Source organism: Xenopus laevis, chromosome 1S (genome assembly GCF_017654675.1).
Source record: "Xenopus laevis strain J_2021 chromosome 1S, Xenopus_laevis_v10.1, whole genome shotgun sequence".
Classification (NCBI taxonomy): domain Eukaryota; kingdom Metazoa; phylum Chordata; class Amphibia; order Anura; family Pipidae; genus Xenopus; species Xenopus laevis.
Window position 1 is genome coordinate 124707158 of NC_054372.1, and position 17262 is coordinate 124724419.

Sequence of the window (17262 nt, forward strand, 5' to 3'; positions counted from 1 at the left end):
TTTTGGATTTCCCACCAAATTCACAAACCTCTATTGTCTTTTAAACAGACAGTTTTCAGATTTTGTCTTTTGCATGACATGGGCTTTCTACATCTGCCTACATGTTTGTGTAATTCCAATTCTGTAACAAGATATAAGGGTCTAAATAGAAGAAATGCTAATAATATACGGATTTGTATCAGAAATATTTTTTATTTTCTTAGGTCAAGTGTCTAATTGCCGCCAAAACTAAAAAAAATGCCAGGGATACTTTACTTTTCCTTTAGATAATATATTCACTCAAATTGCTAATGATGCCTCATTCAATAAGCAAAAACTAGTAAAATAAAGCAAGTGTGAGATGAACTTTTTACATATCAAATTGTATGAATTAAACTTTTTGTTTAATCAGTTTTGTTAATGAGGGTTTTACCCCCATAGGGTTAAGCTGGCCATAGATGCAAGATCCGATCGTTCGAATCCTCGAATGATCTGACTTTCCCATCTCCCGACCTGCACTAACCATTCAGATCAAATAAAGTAGTATAAGAACAGATCAGCCGATGTTTTGCCCCTGACAGCAATCGTATGAAAGTTATGTCCAACCAAAGCCAGCGACAGTCTCCCACTGAAAATCTTACAATCGCCAATAAACGCAGAAATATTACCTGCAGGCAGAAGAAATTTTTTAACCTGTCCGATCAACCAATGACCGATCTCCGCCGGGACTCTTCACACACAGTCTGAAAATCGCACGAATCCTCGATTCGTACGATCGGATCTTTGCGTCTATGGCCAGCTTTAGACAGAAACTTGTGCCCTGACTATAAAATGCTAATTAATATTAATATGCTAATTCTTCCCCAATGGGGCACCTACAAGAAGTGTGAAATGAAGACTGGCTGAACCAAAGCAGAACAGTTTATTTTAGAATTGATCTGATACATGGGGAAGAGTTTTAGGGTAGGCCTACATGAATGTTTTCGGAGCGATCCGACACTGCACGCTGCGTCTGCATCCGACTGTCGTGTCACGTCGGATCAACGCTGCAACTTCATCCGATATTTCTATCTCTTACCTTATTTCTGTTGCATGCGACTTCACGCAGGCGTATTGTCGCAGTGCGTCGGATCGCCCCGAAAAAGTCCATGTAGTCCTACCCATACTGAGCTTTACTCCATTGAAAATGTCGGGAGATTATGTTTAAAATGTCATTTTTGCGCCATTTTTATGTTGTTTGCAAAACAAATTCATAAAATTGACTGTAAACTTTCTTTCACTAAAATGTGAAAAGTGGCGGTTGATTCGGAATTTAGGTGGATTTCTGTTTGTGAATATGGAGAAAGTATTTTACACCAGTTTACCACCACTTTTACTCCAAAAATGGGCTATCTACACTTTTGTGAATTCCCCCCAAGAGTTGGCAGCTGAGAATATCCACATGCACCATTTTCATTTGGGGTCTGTACATTCCACATTCATCAGAATGAGTATTTTTCAAAATATTTGTTTTGTTTTTAGGGGTCTTTATAGTGTTATGGGGACTTACAATGCATAATACTCAGGCAGGGAGCTTTCTTTGCAGAAGCCGAGTTCAGCTTTTTTTTTTTTTGCACACGTTCTTGGCAGTTAGAGCCTTTGCTTGCCACCTCATAGGCATCAGTGGCTGACAAGCAAGAACATACCAGAGTTAAATGAACTGGGTGAAAATTCCAGCAGGCTGCAAACCCCCAGTCAATGGATACTTGCTCAAAAACCAGTGGTAGAGATTCTCCTTTCTACCCCTTCATTTCTGATCTTTGCATAGATGGGACATATAGGGCATGTATAACTCAATATAAAACAGCTAAGAGTGCACTTATGTGTTATTATTATGACAATAATAATATAAAATGTATCCTGCAAGGCTTTTTTGTGTTCGGCTTGGTTGACAGCAGAAGTTAGTTTCATCCCTGCAGGAAGCATCTCTTGTTGCTTATCTGAGATCAGGTCCAATGCTCCTGTCACATTGAGCAATACAACTAATCCGATTAGATAGCTGCACTATTAAGTTGCATTTAAACGTAAAGAACAAAATAAAAACTTTCAAGCAATACCTTCTATTTATAAAGGAATCATACACATTGCATGCGGTTAAAAGCACAAAATAATTCATAATGGCCATGGAAGCACAAAGATTTTAATGAGCTTATTTCCCAAAAGGGTATCAGCGTAGACAAAATCAGATATGGTATTACAATAATGGATTTACAAATGTTTAAAACAATGCCATGGCATTAAAAATGTAAGAGGAGAAAAAGACATAAAAGCAAATGAAAACTGCTTCTGGTTTCCATGACGACTTTATGTAACAAAAAACCCCCACAAATCAGGTGTTAAGGCCTCTGGTGAAGGTACTTCCCGACACTGCACTATCTGTCACCACAGAACCTTGCAGCAGCACCCAGTTTCTTTCATTACCCAATTGATCAATTCAGAAATGTAGCCATTTCCGTTAAAAAGAAAACATGAGTTAATCTGAAGAAACGCAACAGTATTCACAATATTGATGCGAAAATAGGATTCTTTGAAATCAAAATGTCATCCTTTTTGTAGGGTTTTGTCTCGTGGTGCACGTGCACACACAAACACAACTTCCAACTGTCACATTTACACAGACGAAGGGAAAATCTTTTTTTAGCAGCATTAAAAATAAAACCCGCTTCGAGACTTCTTTTCCTTATATGCCCTAAATGAAGGGCAGCATTTGATGAATTTTAAAGTGTTAAAATAATGTCCAGACAAAGGATAAAAATTAAAAAAAAAAAAAAAGTGGTCGTGTTATCCACTCTATTTTTACATAAAATGGCGACGTATAACTGAGGCTTCCACCACATAAGATTTTCGGTTAAAATCAGGTTTGTAAATACAGCAGCAGTCCACAAACAATTCTACACACTGATTCTGTAAACAAACAACAATAATAAATAGTATTTACCCTTCAAGAGGTATCCCAAGCAGAAAATGATAACCTGGGGGAAACGAATGTATATTCTAAGGGAAATGGCAAACATGTTGTTGCCTGTGTTTGGTCACAGCGACTAACACCCTCTTTCCATAGCAGACATTATAAATAGTTTGAGGTAAAACACTTACATTGTGTAACTGCACACAAATAGGCACAACTACATGATTCAAGCGTTTGGCCTCCTGCCATTTACATTGTTTACTACAGAAAGGATATGCGAGCAACAAAATGTCTCGTTTGTGATAGCCCTGAAAGCAATTGTGGGAATTAACCACTTTACTATGCAAATACAAACGTCATGGCTCTCTGTTAAAATGCGGAAATAAAAATAAATTAAGAACAGGTGCCCGTGGTAAGAGGACTGCATTAAAACACAATTTCTTTTCAATTTCAAATCACATCATAATAAAATAAAACATTTTATTAGGCATGTCCATGGTCTGTCCATTGGTGCTGTCCCGTGAGCCTGGATGAGTAAACTTCATTTCAGATCTGTACATTGGCATTCACACGGACAGCCTGATACTCCATCTTGGATGTTTTGCCCTCAAGACTCTTGCTGGAATCTCTTCTGGTTGGTTTTTGCCTGAGTCGTGTATTTATTGGAAAGACTACCTGAAACCACAAATAGCCACTTTTATTTCCTGCTTTATCCAAGTCACACTTCAGAAATGTAAAAAGACGGGTTCTATAGATCTTAAACATGAAGGCAGCCTCAGAGACTTTAATGACACCCCCACATAACCAAAAATAATATAGCATTTTTATAGCATTATTCTGTGCTACCAATTCCTATCTACACTGCAGATTAAGAAACACCCCATAATCTCTCCCCACCCCCCACACCGTTGTGATGTCATGTACAGATTGGCAGTTGCTCACAGAGGTATGGTTTATTTGGGAATGTCTGCAGCAGCAGTAAACTTGTTGCTGTGACCTTAGTTGGCCTTTAAAAGAAAGTTAAACCATAGAAACCAATATGGCTAAAAAATGTAGTTTATATATTGAATTTACTGCACCAGCCTAGATGTTCATCATCTCTGTAATCATCCAGGCCCAGAAAGTTGTGCACACAAGCTCGCCCTCTTGGATTTTGTGAGGCCAGTAAATGACATGAGCAGTGTGCCCTGGGAAGCTAACCTTAAAGGGGACCCGTCACCCAAAAATATTAATTCAAATCCTATGTTATAATGTTAGTCAAGCAAAATTAACGTTATAAATGATTTGAATCTTGTTTCCATCAGTCTGGGAACTCATAATTATAGCAAGCAGACAGAAGCCATTTTGTGGACACTTTTATTAAGGCAAGCCTTACGGAACGCATTTTAGGATATCGTCAGGGGAAATCATTGTCCTCCATGCGCTGTACTAAGCAAGAGGAATGCGACATGGCATGCTTTTTTACTCACCCATACTTCAAAGCTGATGTCACACCTCATTCCTTCCTCCTCAGCCATCAGCTCTTGCGCTCACTCCTCCCTCCTCAGCCATCAGTCCTGGGTCCTCGCTCCTCACTCCTAAGCCATCCATCCTGGGTCCTAGCTTCTCCCTCCTCAGTCGTCAGCTCTTAATTCTCACTCCTCAGGGTGCGCATGTTCAGCCCTGCACCCTGATTATAGTTACTTGTTCTTGCCATTCCTTTTAGCCAATAGGCGTTTTAGGTTTTTTAATTGCAGCAATCAAATTCAAGCTACAGCTGACAGCTGGGGAGGGAGAAGCTAGGACCCAGGACGGCTGGCTGAAGAGGGAGGAACGAGGACCCAGGACTGATGGCTGAGGAGGGAGGAGTGAAGACCCAGGTTGGATGGCTGAGGAGGGAGGAGGAGCGAGGTATGACAACTGCTTTGAGGAGGGGTGAGTGTGAAAGCAGGCAAGTTGCATTCTTCTAGCATAGGATATTTCATACAGGGGATGGATTTCCCCGGACGATGTTCTAATATGCATTCCGTACCTTACATCATCTCAGAATCTTGTCTGTGCACCACAATGGGGGACCCAATGTCCATCCCCATGCACTGGTTACACAATGAAATTGTGAAGAGAACTGGGGAATGTGTGAAGAGCAGTGACATCTACGAAGTGCTGAAAGGGAAAGTAATTGCTTGCAGACAATATTTGATTGACAGCTGAGATTTTCAACAGCTATGAATGCTTTTATAAAAAAAAATAATTTGGATTTCATGTTTAATTTGAAAAATACATATACAGATGTTTATGTCTGGGTGACAGGTCCATTTTAAGGGTTATTGCTAATCAGCAAACAGTTTACCTATCATATAACCTTTATGCTTCAGGATTAATTATTAAATTCTGATGCAAACTGCAAGGGTTTCTGAGCTGGTATGTAATGAGAATCTGAACTAATTACTAAAGTTAGTGCCTAAGCTCAGACAACTGTCAAAAGCACAGCGAATTAGTAGAAATTAAAATGGGGGTTACTAGGGGCATCTTTGGAGGAATAGATATCACTGCCAAAGGGCTTTGGTTGACTTAGACTGAACAGAATCTCTTATTTGTTAAGCTTGAGTAACACTCCCAAAGGAGATAGAATTTAAAACATGCACAAAGGATAAAAAAAAAAAAAACATATGTAAATATATTGAGAATAATGTACAACCTAGTTTTATTATAAGTCACAAAGGAATTTCATTGTGTAAAGGAAAGATGCTGGAAGATGAATACTAATCATGAAATGCTGAGATGATAAAATAAATATGAATTTAATGGGGGTATATTATTCCTTATATACATTTTGATGCCTAACACCAGTACTGATTATACTAGAGACAACATTAATGGATTGGATGCATTTTACGGGTTATATGGATGTTTATAATACAAGAGTAAGGGGGTTAATTATTAAAAGGCTTGCCCAGGAGCAGTAATCCATAGCAACCAATCAGAAGGTAGAAATTACTGATCACCTGTTCGATAACCAGCCATCCTTAATGTATGCAGAAATACAAATATATATGTATATGAATGGAATTTACCTTGTTGAGGACTCAAAAACATTTTCTGCTTCTTTTGTTCATCTTGCATTTGTGCTGCCTGCAAAATCAATCAAAATTTTAATGAACTTGTGTTTTTTGTCTCTCCAGAATTGACTGCTTCCAAAAGCTTGCACTTTCTACTCAGCAGGCCACATCACGGCAGCATCGGAACCTCTCACTGTCACAGTGCCAGAAGATTAGTTATTCAAGGTAATGCTACGTAAATGGATGCAGGGGCTACCTAAGACTAACTGCAAGATATACATTAGCTCAGATATGAAAGATTATTCTTAATTACAAGGGAAGAGTTGCCAATGTAGTAAGTGGATACATACTATAAAGTTGCATAGCAACCAGTGAAGCCTCTAACTCAGTAGAATTAGTTACTAATGTAGCATGTTGATTATAATAACCTGGTTTTAAAGGTTTGACCTACCACTGCCACTATATTATACATTACAGCATTCCCTTAAACAAAAAGTGTGTAGTGTATGCCAAGATACTAGTATCCCCAGACTGGTCAAATGTCCTAATGAGGAAAGTCCAGTTGCTTTAGACTTTGTATTCATAGATGTTAAAAGCAAGTATATTTTAAATGAAAGATATGAATATGCCATTGTATTCCTGTTGCATGACTTTTGTTTCTATAAAAGTGAACATGGACTCATGTACAGAAATACATGTGGTTTTAACTACAGATGTGTCTAAAGGGGTGGTTCACCTTTAAGGTAACTTTTAGTATGTTATAGAATCAATTCTATGGTCAATTCTAAGCAGCTTTCCAATTGGTCTGCATTATTTATTTTTTATAGTTTTATAGTTATTTGCCTTTTTCTTCTGACTGTTTACAGCTTTTAAATGGGTGTCGCTGACCCCTTCTAAAAGGCAAATGTTCTGTAAGGCTATTAAAATGTAGTTATTGCTACTTTTTATTAATCGTCTTTCTATTCAGGCCTACTCATATTCATATTCCAGTCTCTTATTCAAATCAATGCATGGTTGCTAGGGTAATTTGGACCCTAGTTACTAGATTGCTTAAAATGCTAATTGAAGAGCTGCTGAATAAATAGCTAAATAACTCCAAAACCGTAAATGATGACAAATTAAAACCACTTCCAAATTAGCTCAGAATATCACTCTATATGTATGAATATACATCATACTAAAATTTATCTCAAAGGTGAACAACCCCTTTAGTATATCAGACATTAAAAATGGACAAATTTCTTGTACAGAAGTGAATATTAAACTAGGACTACTTTATGCACCACCCCCACATCACAGTTTAATTAAAGGAAAAACTATACCCCCAAAATGAACACTTGAGCAACAGATAGTTTATATCAAATGAAGTGGCATATTAAAGAATCTTACCAAACTGGAATATATATATTTACATCTCTTGCCTTAAAGGGGTTGTTCACCTTTGTAACAAAATGACAAATCTAACAGTTCACACGAATAGAACAAACTTTTCCATAGAAATAGTTAACAGAAAAAGTACAGTTCAAGAGATATTCACCTCAGAAGTGTCCCTGTACTAATCATTCAGTTCCACACAGACCCTGTGCTGGGAGGGGGTCACTGACCCCCAAAAACACTACAGTGTTCACTTCCTCTTCCTTATATGACATCACACATTGTACTGGCAGCTAACTTAACTCCTATTGGTTGTGTCTGCTGTCAATCTGCCACTGCTTCCTGTGCTGGGGAATTTGAGCAGCATTCAGGTACTGAAGAGAAACTGTTACAAGTTTGTGAGAGGGGGAGTGTGGGCTGTGTGCTGCAGAGACTTCAACTGTGCAGATGGGGGGATCGAGGTGCTTGGGACCTGGAGTTTTACGGATAATGGATCTTTCCATAATTTGGATCTTCATACCTTAAGTCTACTAGAAAATCATGTAAACATTAAATAAACCCAATAGGCTGGTTTTGCTTCCAATAAGGATTAATTATATCTCAGTTGGGCTCAAGTACAAGCGACTATTTTCTTATTACAGACAAAAAAGAAATCATTTTTAAAATGGATACTATGGGAGATGACTTCTCTTAAACACTTAAACACTTCCCCGGGAGAGCGCACAAAATCACTTAGGGTTTCCACCTCACCCTTTTAAAACCAAACACATATGAAATCCACAGCCTGCATGGCTAATTAGCAATTAATTTAGACGCATGATACATGGCTGCACAGAAATCAGTTCAGTCTGCAGCATCTAAATGAGTTGATAATTAGCCATGCAGCCTGTGGATTTCATATGTGTTTGGTTTTAAAAGGGCGAGGTGGCAACCCTACTGTCCCTGCTAGATGTGTAAGTTCCATACGTTTCTCAGCAAGTCAGTGCTGGTTTTGTTGCAATTTTGTAAATAACTGACATTATGCTTAATGTCAAAGGTATTAAAAGATAAAAATATAGAAAAGCCAGTATTTATTCCCAGAAAAGGTTGCACCCCTTTGGCACTCCATTCAGTTTTAGTCTAGGCAGAAGGAGAGTGCCAGAATTGGGAGAACAATGTTGCTCCTTCCTTTTCTGCAGTATTTGTCTGCATGGCTGTGTGATTGTTTGTTACAAGGCAGGTTTGTTTATATGCCGCGTCTGTTAACCTCTGCCATTACAATTGAGTAATCAACCAATGACCATTCAAATTATGTGACTGGTTACAGTTCACAAGCACCCAATAAATTACTAGGAGGAGGGCAGTATCAACAGCCAATAGGAAAAAAGTAAGGGCAAAGCCTGGGCATAATGATGTCATCATATAGGAAGTTCTTGGTGTGTCAGGTTCAAAATAGGCCACTCCCATCACTTCAGAAAACTGGTCAGAGAGACAGGAGAAGGACTGAGTTAATAGGTATAGAAATTAGCTTTTACAATGGCATTTTTACTTTTTGTTATGGAAAATGGTTTTTCTAACACATTGAGAGCATTGTTAGTGGTTTCATAAGATTTGTACATTGAAGGTGAACAACCCCTTTAAACGCTAGCAGGAAGAAGTGTGGAAGCAAAAGACAAAACTCTGTCTGTTAATTGGCTCATCTGACCTAACAACTATAGTTTGTCTGGTATGTTTGTGTGCACCGTGAATCATATGATTTCAGGGGGCTGCCTTTATTTTTAATTTAAATTTTCTATTTATGATTACCCAATGGCACATAATACTAAAAAGTATATTATTATGAAAATGGGTTATTTACAGGAAGCAGGGTTTTATTTATTAGCTGTTTCATGCAATATCTTTTTATAGAGACCTACATTGTTTGAGGGGTATAGTTTTCCTTTAAAGGTTAGCTTGATTTCATCCCTGAAATGCATAGGAGAAACCCACACACTGAAAGTTAAGCAGTCATTTAGTTTTACCTGTATTACTCTGACTGGATGTTTCAGTGGGCTTGGTGTAGATGGAGAGCCATACAAAACATTAGACTTAGGGCTACCTATAAACAAACAGCAAATAAACAAGTCTGTAAGCATATGCAGAAAATAACAGACCACTGGCAAGGAAAGTTTTTGCTGGGTTGCTCAAGCAATGGTACTTACCTACTGGGCCTTTATACTGAGGACATTCTTTCTTGATGTGATCTTCCTTCCCACATAGGAAGCAGCGTTTCTCCCTCATTTCTCGGTCTTCTGATCTCCTCCATTTGTCTGTGGGCAGCCTCTGAGGTTTCTCTCTGCTTGCATCATTAGCTCCTCTTGCTCCCTGATTAGGTTTTTTTGGGGTATTGGAAGTAAGCTTTCCCTCAAATCGCGAGGACTCATTTTCAGCACTTTTACTAGCTGTATTCTCTGTTTTTCTTAGACTTCTTGCCTCAGGGTATCTTTGGTTTACAGCATTCTCATTGTTCCGCATCCTCGCTCTGCTTAAGAGGAGAGAAAACAACATTTTAGCACAAACCAATCTGCAAAAGGGTAGGCTGTTCTTCTGAACAATGTCTGGGATGAGCCATGCTATTATTTGGAACGCCGCTATGCTGAACAAGATATTATTATTTGGAACAAGCCTCAATTAATGATTCAATTACAAAAAATCAGCAGCATGCATGTCATGACTGTTGGTTTTCTATTACTCTACTACACCTACTAGTAAATTATTTGCTATTTGGAAATAGAATTTCTACCAAAAACGTGATTGATCAACACAAAAGTATTTATCCTTGTGCCAGTGGTGTCTAGTGTCCACCATCTCTAACCAGGTGATAAATAAACCCCACAGCAACTTGATGATCACAAACAACAAAAACTGTGCTTACTTTCTTCTCATGGGACAGTCTTTCATAAAGTGCCCAATTTTACCACAAATTCGACAGCATCGGTCATTAGGAGCAAGTTCACCTTCAGTCAACACTTCGGGATCGAAAAAATATTCCTACATAAAAATATGAATAATGTTAAAATAGTAGGTTTATCTTACATCGTGATGCCTAAATCGTAATGGGAATGCTCAGAGGTGGCCAACTATTCTTTTGCATATATGTGTATTTGGAGTTGAGGCTGAACCACACACACTTGATTAATGGAGACAACTATTGTATGTATTAGACAGTGATATTTCCAATATGATCATCTTTGACTAACAGTAGTTTGAAAATTCTAAAGTTATAAAATAATTATACATTTGGTCCTCTTTCTGCTGCTATAGCAGCCTGTATTCTCCTCAAAATGCTTTCCATTAAATGTTGTTAGGATCAGATTCCATTCAGCAACAAAAGCATTAGTAGCATCAGGCATTCATTCCACTCGTGATCATTTGGGTTAAGGTCAGGGATTTGTAAAGGTCAATTAAGTTATTCTTTTCCCATGGGAGCAATTGTGGTTTTGTGAACCATTATATATAGGATGAAACCGAAAAAAAGGTTTTGCTATTTCTATTTTTCTTGCTTCCAGAGAGAGTTTGGGGCTCGGCAGTGAGTGTTCCCCCTCAGAACATGCAATTTTAGAAAGGCGACAGGATACTTCTAACCATATAGTGTGTCTACAGTACCGAACGTGTGTCGAACATTACACTTGGTAATGTGGATTTCACTCAAAAAAGTCCATTACCATTGTGGTTGGATATTCCTTTGGGAAACTTGTTATGGGCGTACCAAACACGTGCCTTCCATTAATAAATGCCTTCATTATAAAGTTTGTCACTAAAAACAAAAGGAAAGCAAAACCAATTATATGTCATATTGGATGCACAACAAGTTACTAACTGAGCAATTGGGTTATCATCTTACTCTTTCTTGACAAGCCAGCTCCAAGGTTGTGATTTAGGTCAAAAGGATCTGAAATTAATAAAAGGGGTGGTTACCGACAAACACTTATTCAGGCATTTCTGCTATAGTACAGTTTCCCAGTACAAATACATTTAAAGTAAATCATTCCTCACAAATGAGCAGCTCCTACTGGGTATGGCCCGACATGGCAGAGAGAAGGGAGGGGCTAAAGCATTTAAGTGCTGGGTCTAATACTAGTCTGTATGTGAATAATGCAGTGCAGTCACAGAACAACAAAGTCACACACAATTTTTAAAGACAACACAATAGAAAAGCTTCCTTTGTAGGCTTTATTGTAAGAATAATGAAAGGATTAACATCTTATTGTGTCTTTGCCACACCATGAAGCCCCACACTATTGGTGCCTCAGTAGCCACACAAGAGAAACGGTGTCACAAGCAAATTTACAGTAGATAAGGAACAGATTGCTGGGGCAGAATCTTGGTAAGCTTTAGGACATTTCATTAGTCACTAGAATGTCAGGATCACTTTGGGATTGATTTAGTGAAAGATGCAATTTTGTCACAAATTGCAGTGTGATGCAACATAATAGAAAATCTCAATTTAAGTTGTAATATTGGTGTGTAGGCAGCCATCTCATCATTTTGCCTGGTCATGTGCTTTCAGAAAGAGCCAGTACTTTAGGATGGCACTGCTTTCTGACAGGCTGTTGTTTCTCCTACTCAATGTAATGGAATGTGTCGCAGTGGGACCTGGATTTTACTATGGAGTGCTGCAGAAAGAGCCAGCACTTTAGGATGGAACTGCTTTCTGACAGGCTGTTTCTCCTACTCAATGTAACTGAATGTGTCGCATTGGAACCTGGATTTTACTATTGAGTGGTGTCAGGCAGCTTTTATCTTGTGTCAGGGAGCTGCCATCTGTTACCTTCCCATTGTTCCTCTGATGGGCTGCTGGGGGGGGGGGTAATATCACTCCAACTTGCAGTACAGCAGTAAAGAGTGATTGATGTTTATCACAGCACAAGTCACATGACTTGAGCAGCTGGCAAACTGACAATATGTCTAGCCCCATGTCAGATTTCAAAATAAAAAAATATAAAAACATCTGTTTACTCTTTTGAGAAACGGGTTTCAGTACAGAATTCTACAGAAGCAGCACTATTAACTGGTGTATTTTGAACACTATCCTAATAGTGTGCCAATAAAGAGTTGTGGGCCTAGATGGCACTGTCAAGTAGGGTTTCTGCATTTCTCTTGCTGAACCAGTTATTAGCTGCAGCCATTGCTTTCTATACCCCCTAAGGCAGATATAAAGTATCTTATTTCTACAGTGCAGCAGTGTCTACAATCTACTTTCCCTATCACAGGCACAGTCAGTCAATTTTATAAGATGATGCTTAAATCTATTAGTACAATTTTGAATTGTGGGAGAAAATGCAAGCACAGAGAGAACCTTACTTGTAAGTGCTGAACAACAAATGTTATTCCTATATTAGATATGTATTTTTTGTACAACAACTTGCAATGTTTATTAGACACTCCAGTCATATAAATATTTGTACGTACCTTCAATAACTATATACTTTGAGGTCCACTGTTTCTTAAAGGTTGTCAGCAGGCTTTTTCTTCTGATAGAGATGACGTGTTCTTTGAAATCAAACTCTTCTGTGTAGAAGCGGAGTAGGCCCAACCACAATTCCCCAACAGATTCTTTGTTTGTCCCAATTTCTGGCCAATGATTAGCCTTCAATGAAAGAAGTTAAAAAGTAAATTTACCCAAATTCTAAGCTAACTTGAATGGATAAGAAATGCTCCAGAAATACTACACTAAATGCTACAATTAACACTTCTACAATTATTCTGTATAAATATAAAAGTTTTTTTATAACGGATACCAGGCCAAAAGCACTGCAAAACTCATATCTACAGGCTGATATATATGATCACACATGGGAAGCTTTTCTCCAAACTTGCAAATAATCTATTTCTGCCCTTCTATTGTCCCACTGCTCCATGGGACTTCTTGGATTGGACTGGAGCATGGTTGTAATAAAAAGTATAGGACTTTTTTGCACTAAGACTTGTGCCTCTCTAGTCTCATTGTATATCCAACCCCACTCTCTTTCCAACACCTCTCTTTTAAGTCTGACCCATCTCCAGAGTGTTGCTCCTCTCCTATACAAATAGCCACCTCTCTAGTCTGTCTCTTCCCCCCCCCCCAACATATAGTATGCACATTGTTCTTTGCCCTTGAACATGTGTTTTCCTTCTGCAGTATCCATACTCCATGTATTTCTAATTTATATTTTTTAAACATCTCTACATTCTTCTCTTTTGCTTCGGTTTCTTTTTTTTCCCTATGAAACTGCACTTTTTTCAATTAAGTTTGTGTTTATACTACCCTTGTTGTGAGTTTTCAATAAATATGGGCAACCTGTAATGCAACTAAATCCGGAAACAACAACTACCAGTTGAGAAGGAATGCTTAAGCTTCCAGTGAGTTTGTCCTTGCAGATGTCTGGGTACTTTGTGACTTGGCATCTGTTCTTTTCTTCCTCCTATACTTCTCCCTCCCAGCTTAAGTAAATTAAAACAGCAAGTAAAGACTAGTGAGCTGACTGTACCAATATTGCTATTTTATGCCTCTTCTGTGCAATTCATGGGGAAAGAGATCAATTCTTTATGTTACAATTGATGGCCAGCACTCAAGATTCTATATTTTGTGGCAGAAAGTGTTTCATTGTAACCAGGAGAAAATTGCAGAAATGTTGTTGCACTGAAAGGTCTTCAGAAAAGTCTCAGCGTCGATACTCCAATCAGAACATACTGTATCTAAAGATGATACACTCTTAATTCACCTCGTGTACAGTTAGGTCCATAAATATTTGGACAGAGAACTTTTTTCTAATTTTGGTTCTGTACATTACCACAATGAATTTTAAATGAAACAACTCAGATGCAGTTGAACTGCAGACTTTCAACTTTAATTCAGCGGGTTGAACAAAAAGATTGCATAAAAATGTGAGGAACTAAAGCCCTTTTTTTTTTTTTTAACACAATCACTTCATTTCAGGGGCTCAAAAGTAATTCGACACTGACTCAAAGGCTATTTCATGGGCATTTAAAAGGAGGAAAGCCAGAACCTGGTGATGTCCATGAGTTCAAGACTTCAGGCGGTCATTGCCAGCAAAGGGTTTTCAACCAAGTATTAGAAATGAACATTTCTCCGACCAAGAGTAGGAGGATTCTCATAAACTATCCTCTGAGGCCATAGATTCCCTCATTTCATCTGTATTAGAGACCTTACACATACAGGAACCTGTATCCAGTTCTAGTACCTCCTCTTCTCTATTTAAATGAGTAGGTCTTCTCCCTCTTTTCCCTCGCATGCTCAGCTTGAACAGATCATTCAACAAGAGAGACGTTTTCAGCCTAATCGACCTTTCCAAAAACGATATCCCTTTTCACAGGATCTAATGGAGACGTGGACCTCTCCACCCTCAATGGACGCACCGGTTTCTCGCCTTTCTAAGAACACGGCGTTACCAGACCCTGACGCAGCTTCCTTCAAAGACTCAATGGACAAAAAGCTAGAGGGTATCCTACGTTCCTTATTCTCCGCTTCAGGCACTTCTCTTCATCCTATCCTGGGTTCAGCCTGGGTGAGTAGAGCCGTCCAATCATGGTCAGACTCCATTTGCTGAGGAATTGCTACAGGTTTTCCCCGAGAGGAACTTCTGCGTTGTCAATAGTGGTCCGCAGATCTCTCTGGATGAAGTTATGGACCACGGACCTATCTTCCAAGAAGTCTCTTACCTCTATTGCCTTCAAAGGGAAACTTCTCTTTGGACCTGACCTCGACAAGATCATCAGTCAGGCCACTGGGGGTAAGAGTACTCTGCTACCCCAACCAAAGGCACGTTCAACCTTCCATCGGGCGTGAGATCCCCTCCTCCCAGACAGCCTACCAGTCTACATGTTAAGATCTTCTTAAAGGGAGTGGCCCACATAAAGCCACAAATTCCAGCTCCGGTGCCTACATCGGACTTATCCTTAGTCCTGCGTGTTCTTCAACGACTGCCCTTCCAGACTATGGCTTCTATTTCGCATCAGTGGCTCACATGGAATACGGTATTCTTGATTGCCATAGCGTCTTCTTGTAGAGTTTCTGAGATGTCCGCTCTGTCCTGCAGATCTCCCTTCCTGATTTTCCACAATGACAGGGAAGTCCTAAGCACTTCTCCCTCCTTCCTTCCCAAGGTGGTATCCAGTTTCCACCTCAATCAGGAGATTACTATTCCCACGTTTTGCCCTTCTTCTTCTAATCCGAAGGAGGCGGCACTTCATTCCTTGGACCCGGTTAGGGCCCTTAAGTTTAACCTGCATCGAGAAGAGGACATCCGTAAATTGGACTCCTTGTTCATTCTACCCTCAGGACCCTTACGTGGCAATTCAGCCACCAAGGCCACCATCTCCCGTTGGCTATACAAAAGGCCTACTCAGCCCAAGGACATTCTCCGCCAATTAGACTCAGGGCTCATTCCACCAGAGGCATGAGTACGTCCTGGGCTTTTCGAAAGCCTCAGCAGAGCAGTTGTGCAGGGCTGCAACTTGGACATCCATCCATACTTTTGCCCAATTTTACCAGTTTGACACCTTTGTGGCATCTGACAACCGCTTTGGCAGGAAGGTACTCCAGGCTGCAGTGGCTAGTTCCACGTAGGTCTCTACTTCCCACCCTTTAATATTTTCGGTGACAGCTTTGGTACGTCCCCACTGTCTCTGTGTCCCCCAAGCAGACCTGGAGAAAAGGAGATTTAGTGTTCTCACCGTTAAATCTCTTTCTCTTGGGGGACACAAGGCTTCCCTACCTGGTTAGAGGCCGTCTCTGGGCTTCAGACATGGTTGGCTTCAACCATCTGTTTTTTTTTATTGTAATTAGTTTTTACTAGTTCTCGTTTTTGGTAACTTCCTGCTCCTCCTTTGGTACGAACTGGGCTCTGTTGGCCTACAGAGGAGGGGTATAGCAGGCGGGGAGGGACTAGTTGTTATTTTTATTATTGTGTCTTGCCTCCTAGTGGTGCCAGCTATACCCACTGTCCCTGTGTCCCCCAAGCAACTGAAGAGAAAGAGATTAAACGGTGAGTACACTAAATCTCCTTTTTATTTTCAGTTTTTTCATTTATCCAATTACTTTTGAAAATGAAGTGATTGTGTTAAAAAAGGCTTTAGTTCCTCACATTTTTATGCAATCTTTTTGTTCATCCCACTGAATTAAAGCTGAAAGTCTGCAGTTCAACTGCATCTGAGTTATTTCATTTAAAATTCATTGTGGTAATGTACAGAACCAAAATTAGAAAAAAAAAGTTGTCTGTCCAAATATTTATGGACCTAACTGTAATGTGCATAGTACAAAAGATATGAAACAGAAAGTTAGATCTTCCATGGATTAGTACATGCAAACAAGTCTATTATAAAGACTGGGGGTTATTTATAAACACTGGGCAAATTTGCACCTGGACAGTAACCCATGGCAACCAATCAGATGATTGCTTTCAAGTTCAACCTACAGCTGGCTGAAAAAAGCTGATCACTGATTGGTTGCTATGGTTACTGCCCAGGTGTAGATTTGCCCAGAGTTTATAAATGAGGCCCAGTGTCACCTATCCATAAACAAAATTACTTACAAGGTCATGCAGTTTATCAAAAAAGTAAACATTCCAGCCATCAACAATTATTTCAGGCTTCTTCCGCCCTTTGTAGATCTACAATAAACAAACATGTTAATGGAGTTGAAACAAAGTATATTGCAAATTTGCAATTCATTTTCACCAGGACAACATTACAGATACAAATTATTACCAATGTGGCAGGAAGGTGTTTATATGGAACATGATGTGGAATCAGCAGCTTTATGACAAGGAAGAAAAGGCTGCATATCTCTGTCCAAATGTATCTAGTAGTAATTGTTGGACTTTTTTTTAGTAGTGGTGATGCACAACATAGGCTAGAATATACAACATACTGGATCTATTTAAAGGAACAGTAACACTAAAACAT

At 39.2% G+C, this 17262-nt stretch overlaps 1 protein-coding gene across 5 annotated transcripts in view; it reads right to left on the bottom strand.

Annotated features, from left to right (window-relative positions):
* Positions 1-2136: 2136 nt before the first annotated feature.
* The window catches only part of tut7.S (terminal uridylyl transferase 7 S homeolog), a 42506-nt gene continuing 27380 nt past the window's right edge, over positions 2137-17262 (bottom strand). For 3 of the 5 annotated variants that reach the window (XM_041580162.1, XM_041580159.1, XM_041580160.1), the window contains exons 21-29: positions 16890-16967; positions 12769-12946; positions 11201-11248; positions 11022-11113; positions 10232-10347; positions 9519-9841; positions 9339-9415; positions 5980-6037; positions 2137-3601 (exon numbers count right to left, since the gene is read on the bottom strand). In XM_041580162.1, coding sequence (XP_041436096.1) covers positions 3534-3601; positions 5980-6037; positions 9339-9415; positions 9519-9841; positions 10232-10347; positions 11022-11113; positions 11201-11248; positions 12769-12946; positions 16890-16967 — 1038 coding nt within the window. In that variant the 3' untranslated portion in view covers positions 2137-3533. The remainder of the gene's footprint in view (positions 3602-5979; positions 6038-9338; positions 9416-9518; positions 9842-10231; positions 10348-11021; positions 11114-11200; positions 11249-12768; positions 12947-16889; positions 16968-17262) is intronic. The other 2 variants (XM_041580161.1, XM_041580163.1) reach the window with 2 other exon arrangements.